The sequence below is a fragment of the Leptinotarsa decemlineata genome, unplaced genomic scaffold (genome assembly GCF_025532065.1).
Source record: "Leptinotarsa decemlineata unplaced genomic scaffold, Ldec_3_MD MMD2_tig00027543_RagTag, whole genome shotgun sequence".
Lineage (NCBI taxonomy): Eukaryota > Metazoa > Arthropoda > Insecta > Coleoptera > Chrysomelidae > Leptinotarsa > Leptinotarsa decemlineata.
In genome coordinates this window covers 27501-35000 of record NW_027412721.1, presented here as the reverse complement: position 1 = coordinate 35000, position 7500 = coordinate 27501, and the positions used below count along the sequence as shown (strand labels likewise).

The 7500-nt window shown below is 37.3% G+C and overlaps 4 protein-coding genes across 4 annotated transcripts in view; 1 reads left to right on the top strand and 3 right to left on the bottom strand.

Annotated features, from left to right (window-relative positions):
- Positions 1-1402: 1402 nt before the first annotated feature.
- On the bottom strand, positions 1403-1768 carry LOC141486940 (histone H4). Its single transcript, XM_074185553.1, has one exon. It carries the CDS (start codon positions 1712-1714, stop codon positions 1403-1405), a length of 312 nt encoding a protein of 103 aa, XP_074041654.1. The 5' UTR covers positions 1715-1768.
- A 3618-nt stretch (positions 1769-5386) lies between these two features.
- Positions 5387-6064, bottom strand: LOC141486950 (histone H2B). Its single transcript, XM_074185564.1, has one exon. The coding sequence runs from the start codon at positions 5756-5758 to the stop codon at positions 5387-5389; it is 372 nt and encodes a 123-aa protein (XP_074041665.1). The 5' UTR covers positions 5759-6064.
- LOC141486949 (histone H2A) lies at positions 6061-6573 on the top strand. Its single transcript, XM_074185563.1, has one exon. The coding sequence runs from the start codon at positions 6061-6063 to the stop codon at positions 6433-6435; it is 375 nt and encodes a 124-aa protein (XP_074041664.1). The 3' UTR covers positions 6436-6573.
- Positions 6574-7464: 891 nt separating this feature from the next.
- LOC141486947 (histone H4) overlaps positions 7465-7500 on the bottom strand; it is a 476-nt gene continuing 440 nt past the window's right edge. The window contains exon 1 of the mRNA XM_074185561.1: positions 7465-7500. This exon is cut by the window's right edge and continues 440 nt beyond it. The gene's annotated coding sequence lies outside the window, so the exon portion shown is untranslated.

Below are 7500 nucleotides of genomic sequence, written 5' to 3'. Positions count from 1 at the left end.
TTTCCGATACTTTTATATTTTCACCACACTTTCCGTTCATGATTTATTTTCGCCAAAATTTCCATCTGAAATGTTTTCTTCACGCTTCCGAAATTCTGCTGCTCCCAGAAGGCAGAGGTAAACTTTCATTACACTTTCCGTTATATTTGTTTTTCACTACACTTTCCGATACTTTTTATTTCACCACACTTTCCGTTTGAAATTTTTATTTCACGTTTCCATATTCTATTCGCTCACGCTTCCAAAATTCTGTTACTTTCATTACACTTTCCGTTATATTTATGTTTCACTACACTTTCCGATACTTTTATATTTTCACCACACTTTCCGTTCACGATTATTTCGCCAAAGTTTCCATCTGAAATATTTTCTTCACGCTTCCGAAATTCTGCTCGCTCGCCGAAGCAGAGGTAAACTTTCATTACACTTTCCGTTATATTTATGTTTTCACTACACTTTCCGTTATCTTTTATATTTTCACTACACTTTCCGTTCGGGTTATTTCGCCAAAATTTCCATTTCAAATTTTTATTTCACGCTTCCGATATTCTGCTTGCTCGCGAGGCAGAGGTAAACGTTCACTACACTTTCCGTATATTTATGTTTCACTACACTTCACTACACCACACTTTCCGGTTATATTTATAAATTTTCACTTACTTCTTTATGTTTTCATTACACTTTCCGTTATATTTATTTTTCACTACACTTTCCGTTACTTTTATATTTTCACTACACTTTCCGTTCGGGTTATTTCGCCAAAATTTCCATTTCAAATTTTTATTTCACGCTTCCGATATTCTGCTTGTTCGCGGAAGGCAGAGGTAAACGTTCACTACACTTTCCGTTATTTTTCTTTTACTATTTTCACTACACTTTCCGTTATCTTTTATATTTTCACTACACTTTCCGTTCGGGTTATTTCGCCAAAATTTCCAATTCAAATTTTTATTTCACGCTTCCGATATTCTGCTTGCTACCGGAGGGCAGAGGTCGATTAAGTTTGACGATAGTCGTGTCACTAAGTGTTCTGGCGATGTTCTAAATTTACTGTAGTCTCTGGAGATACCCTACATTTTGTTTTATAAAAGAGAAGACATTAGTAGATCAAGATGTTCACATGATGTGGTGCTTGCTGCTGCTGCTGCTGCAGGTTTTTCCGGGTTTTCCTGCAGCTGAAAAAGCAAATGCGCCACTGGAATCATCAATGAAGTCGCCCCTCCGGAGCGTCAATTAAATTTTGTTGTTTCATAATTTCATGATTTGTATTACTTTCTTGACCTGAGACTTACTTCAAAAATATAAAAAATACACACGAATTCATTTCATAAGCTTTTGTGGTTCTGAAAAGAACCTTTTTTTTATGGAAACGGTAAGGACAATACAGGGGGAGGCATTAAATTCAACCGCCAAATCCGTACAAGGTTCGACCTTGCCTTTTCAGGGCGTATACAACATCCATGGCTGTGACGGTTTTGCGTTTCGCATGTTCGGTATATGTTACGGCATCTCTGATAACATTTTCGAGAAATACTTTGAGTACTCCACGAGTTTCTTCGTATATCAAACCCGAAATACGTTTAACACCACCTCGACGGGCTAATCTTCTAATGGCAGGTTTCGTTATTCCTTGGATATTATCACGCAATACTTTACGATGACGTTTCGCTCCTCCTTTTCCTAAACCTTTACCTCCCTTGCCACGACCAGTCATTTCGAATGTTAAGAATAAATTATATACTGCACGATACGAATGAAATACTGTTAGTGATACTAACGACAGACTTCGACTAAAGTTCTACACCGAACTCGGTCGGGTTTTGTTAAATTTCATGACTCCGCCCACAACTGGAAATCGGACCAATGGCGTCTCGTCTAGATGGTATATAATAGTTGGCGTGTATAAGCCGACTCAGTTCATATGTTGTCCGTCTATCGTTCGGTATACATTTCGTTCGTTACAATTCGCAATAGGTTTTGAAAATGGCTCGTACCAAGCAGACCGCTCGTAAATCGACTGGAGGTAAAGCTCCGAGAAAACAATTAGCTACTAAAGCAGCTCGCAAAAGTGCACCGGCTACGGGAGGTGTTAAAAAAACCTCATCGTTACAGACCCGGTACTGTTGCTCTCCGAGAAATTCGACGTTATCAGAAGAGTACTGAATTGTTGATTAGGAAATTACCCTTTCAACGTTTAGTTCGAGAAATCGCTCAAGATTTCAAAACCGATTTACGATTCCAAAGTTCAGCCGTCATGGCTTTGCAAGAAGCTAGCGAGGCGTATTTGGTAGGACTCTTCGAAGATACGAATTTGTGCGCCATTCACGCCAAGCGCGTTACCATTATGCCCAAAGACATTCAGTTAGCAAGGAGAATACGCGGAGAACGAGCTTAATTTCATATATATATATCCCAATATATATTGAAAATATATACAAAAAAAAGGTTCTTTTCAGAACCACAAAATGCAATTGATGAAAGAATTCGTTTATCGATAGATATGAATGAATGAATGAATGTATGATATTTTCAATAACTCGCATCACGTAAATATTAAATCACGGGTGTTTGCAGAACATGTTCAGTATGATCCAAATATGGATTATAATACTGAAATTTTTTACTTTCCGAAACGAATCTTTCGAAAAGATCATTTTTAGAAACGGCTGAGATAAATAACGAAAAACAAGCGATCACTGAATGAAAGATCGCTCATAACATCACCATCTTTTCGTAAATTTCCTCTGATTCATATTTTTGAATACCTGGCATAAATCTCGAGTGACTTTTTGTAATATACCCTATACCAAAAATGAATCGTTCTCGAGATATTCGATCGTTTATACAGAAAAAGTAGGTATTATTCGGTTCTCGAGCCATTTCCCTATAAAATTGAAAACAAGTCTCATAGAATACATAAGCTATTATTGATTCATCAAAATATTACATTCCGTCGTCTTGTAGGAGGAGTAACATTTCCAAAATGATGAACGAGGTATTAGGAGTCGATGAGTAATTCTGAAGATATAAAAATCAGTGATTTCTCAAATGGAACACCCTTAGTTTGGAAATCTCGAAATGATTTTGACTCATTTTCCTGAAACGATCCCAATATCAGAAAATAAGTCAACTGTTCACAAGACATATTTCAATGAAATAGAAAGACAGAGCAATATTTTTTAATTTTTACTCTTTTACGAAATTATTCGATTCATATCAATTCGATAGTCGGCGGCGGCGGAAGAAATATTATTTATCTATTTTTTTTCTGTTTATAGGGATAGGCTAGGTAGGTAGTTCTGACTATTTATTTATATATTTGTTGGACAGTTGAATTATATACGAATTCTTGTAAAAAAAATTGTGGCCCTGAAAAGGGCCATTTGTTTTCTTAGACTTCGTCGCCGGAGAGAGAAGTCAACTGATAGAAGAATTTACTTCTTCTTTTTTGGAGAGGCAGCTTTTTTGGCTTTCGGAGAAGATGCCGATGCAGGGTCGCTTTCGCGGTTTTCGGTTTGGGTGCTTTCGGCTTTTTTGTTGGTCCTTTGTTAGTTTTCTTTGCTTTCGAAGGAGACTTGGTTTTACTAGCAGAAGTCGCGGACGAAACCTTAGAAGCGACGGTCTTTTTATCCTCGGCAGTTACCTTTTTAGGCTTGGCTGCGGCAGCCGCTTTCTTTTCCGGAGAGGCTTTCTTACCTTTCGGTGATGCAGCAGCCTTCTTGCCGGTTTTAGCTTTTTCACCAGCTACGCGTTTAACGGGAGTTTTTTTGGCCTTCGCACCGGCCGTACCGGACGTTTTCTTTTCGGTAGCCGACGGTTTTGCCGAACCAGAAGATGCCGATGCCAATTTGAACGACCCCGATGCACCTTTTCCTTTAGTTTGTACTAATGATCCGGAAGCAACCGCAGATTTAAGATATTTCTTGATGAAAGGTGCCACTTTTTCTGCGTCAGCCTTATAATTCGCCGCAATATATTTTTTTATGGCTTGTAAAGAGGAACCACCCCGTTCCTTCAATCCTTTAATAGCGTTATTAACCATTTCCGACGTAGGTGGGTGAGAAGGTTTACTTCTTGGATTTTTAACTTTCTTTTCTTTCTTCGCAGTAGACTGTGCCTGCGGCGACGAAGATGAATTAGCCGAAGCCGAAGAATTCTGATTTTCTATGTCTGCCATAGTAAAAAAACAACTGACAATATATTCTCGGAAGATAGATGCTACACTCGTTAGGCGTCTAGAGAGAATGATGTAGTCCTCTGGTGTTCCGTTTGTTTAAATATTCTGGGTCGAAGCACAGGCGGACGGGAGACTGAACGCTCGACATTCTCGTTAGACACGATATTGACGGCTTCCATTCTGCTGTCGAAATGTTCGCATCAACTTCTTTACGAAATCAATGCCGGTTTCCTATTTAGACTTCGACTAGCACAATAACGTGGATAGATTCTACGTATTCCGAAAATATTTTCTGATAAGAAAAAGCTAATATTAAACCTCGACAACTCACAGTAAATTACAATGAAATATGAAGTATTGATGATTTTGACGTAACTCCAGACAATTCCTTTCCGAAAATACTCGTAATCGATGATCTGGAAGGAACCTTCGAATAAATATCATAGGCGCGACTGTCTATAGAAACATGATACATTAGCCGATAATACTCGATAAATACACGAGTGAATAGGGGCATCGAAGAGACCTCGTGTCTACCTTCATACACGACTATAACCAAGAACCGACGCTTCTAATAGCATCAACATTTTCAAAAATTATCCCTATAAAAGTGTTCGATGAAAACGGCATTCGAATAATAACGAACGTTATTAATGTTATATTCGATAAGATATAATCATCGTAATATACTTTCAATAAAAAGGTCGATACTACAACACGAACGAACGAACGAACGAACGAACGAACGACGATACTGTGAGCTCTATCTATAACGGAGTAATACACACCCACCCCCACCCGAAATATATAAATCGTCAATGTTATAGTCGAAATCAGAAATGCTAATCATAAACGTTTTTAGACAACATATTAGCACGTAAATAAAAAACACGTTAAAAAATAACATAAGTAATAGAGTACATGACTAGTATAACAGTAACGAACGTTAACTTTTTAGGTTGATAGGTAGGTAAGCACCATCTAAATATAGGTGGCAAAATTATTTATTATCATCGCGCGTTTCACGAAAGGAGGTAACAATGTACTGATAACAAGGCAACCCAACCGAGTGAGACCTAGCGCCCTAGCAAAAATAAATTATCATTCAGCGTCGAAACGATATTGTAAGAATTCTTTCATAAATATTTTGTGGTTCTGAAAAGAACCGTTTTTTTTTAAGAATGTATATCGTAGACCGGAATAAGTAAATTATTTCGAACTGGTATATTTCGTAACTGCTTTGGTGCCTTCGCTGACGGCGTGCTTCGCCAATTCACCAGGAAGTAACAGACGTACTGCAGTCTGAATTTCTCTGCTCGTAATAGTCGATCGCTTGTTATAATGAGCAAGACGGGAGGCTTCCGCTGCGATACGCTCAAATATATCATTTACGAAACTGTTCATGATGCTCATCGCTTTACTGGATATTCCGGTATCGGGATGGACTTGTTTCAATACTTTGTAGATATAAATTGCGTAACTTTCCTTCCTCCTCCTCTTCTTTTTCTTATCGGTCTTCGATATATTCTTTTGGGCCTTTCCGGCCTTCTTCGCAGCCTTTCCACTAGCTTTGGGTGGCATTCTGAAAATTTAATTTCGTCAATATCAAACAAACAAGTACTATCGTGCAGGTTTGCTTTCGACTCAATGTAAAAGACGCCACTCTGTCGTCACTATTTCAGATAGTAACTGGAACTCTAGTAGGCTCCGCCCACCGGAAAGTTGAGCGTTCGAGAACGCCCATTGGTCGGTAGGACGGTATTAATACAGGTCGATTCTATATAGAAATCATTGTATAGAAAGCTACTGTTAGAGCAACATCGAATAATTCTCAGTGAATTCTTTAAATTTATCCGATATATAATACTAATCTACGATTCGACATGTCTGGACGTGGAAAAGGAGGTAAAGTTAAGGGAAAGGCAAAGTCCCGTTCCAGTCGGGCTGGACTCCAATTCCCAGTAGGACGTATTCATCGACTCCTTCGTAAGGGAAATTATGCCGAACGAGTTGGTGCCGGCGCCCCGGTTTACTTAGCCGCAGTAATGGAATATTTGGCAGCTGAAGTCTTGGAATTGGCCGGTAATGCGGCTCGCGATAACAAAAAAACCCGTATCATTCCTAGACATTTACAGCTGGCCATTCGAAACGACGAAGAACTCAATAAATTGTTATCAGGAGTAACCATTGCTCAAGGTGGTGTTTTGCCCAATATTCAGGCGGTTTTGTTACCGAAAAAAACCGAAAAGAAGGCATAAGTACACATTTCCTGAGAGAGGAAAGCGACAAATAAAATATCGGCCCTTATCAGGGCCACAACGATTTTCTCTAATGAATTCGACAATTGCATATATTTTTTTTTATTTTCTTGTCATCGCTTTTCGATACAATTGTTGACGCAGCACGATATGCGATTGTTTCTTTCTTGCTTGCGCATATTTACGTATACATGTATACATGATTAATAATATTATTATTGTTCAACTTCTTATTTTCGTGCCGAAACAAGTGATTTCTATTTGCTGAAATCAAATATCAGAATGTCTGTACGTTTATTCGTGATGAAAATAAAATGTATGCAGTAATATCAGATTTAGGTATACAAATGAATAAACATAACAATATCCATAGAAATATTATACATTCTTGTTCGTGGAATTACAATATAGACAATCATGAGTAAATTGGAATGAATAAATGAAAAAAAAAAAAAATTATACCTAATTAAATTATATAGCATAGATGAATGCATACATACATTTCAATATCTGCAGAAATGAATGACGAGTATATAAAAATAGGTTGTTATTATTATTCATAGTAATTTGTGAAATGGGATAGATGAATATTATAAGCATAAAACAATAATATTTGGACAGTGGTTCATTAACCTTCGATCAGTTTATGAATATTCATTTTTTCAATTTTTTCTTTACGTACAAATGGTATCGCGTTTTAAAGCGGCGTTTCAGAAAAGTTTCATATGTAATTTCTATTGGTGAATAATTGAATAGTTTGGGAGCTACCTAGCTAGCTAGCTAGATACCAGTAGCTTCCCTGTCCTATAGATTTAGAAACCGAGTGGTATATAATCTAATTGTACAGATCGTTCTTCTCTTTTCTTCTTCGTATACAGATGTAGTAAGGTTGAAATTAATAATTTCGTTAAGTATACAGGATAAAATGAAGCAATTATTCAGGTAATCAAAAGAATGACAGATAATGCTTAAAATTAGATGGGTATATCGTTCGAATTTAATTTGGTAATTCGTTAATTATTACTCACACCAAAGTAAAGTATATAAATCGAATTCGTTTTGAAA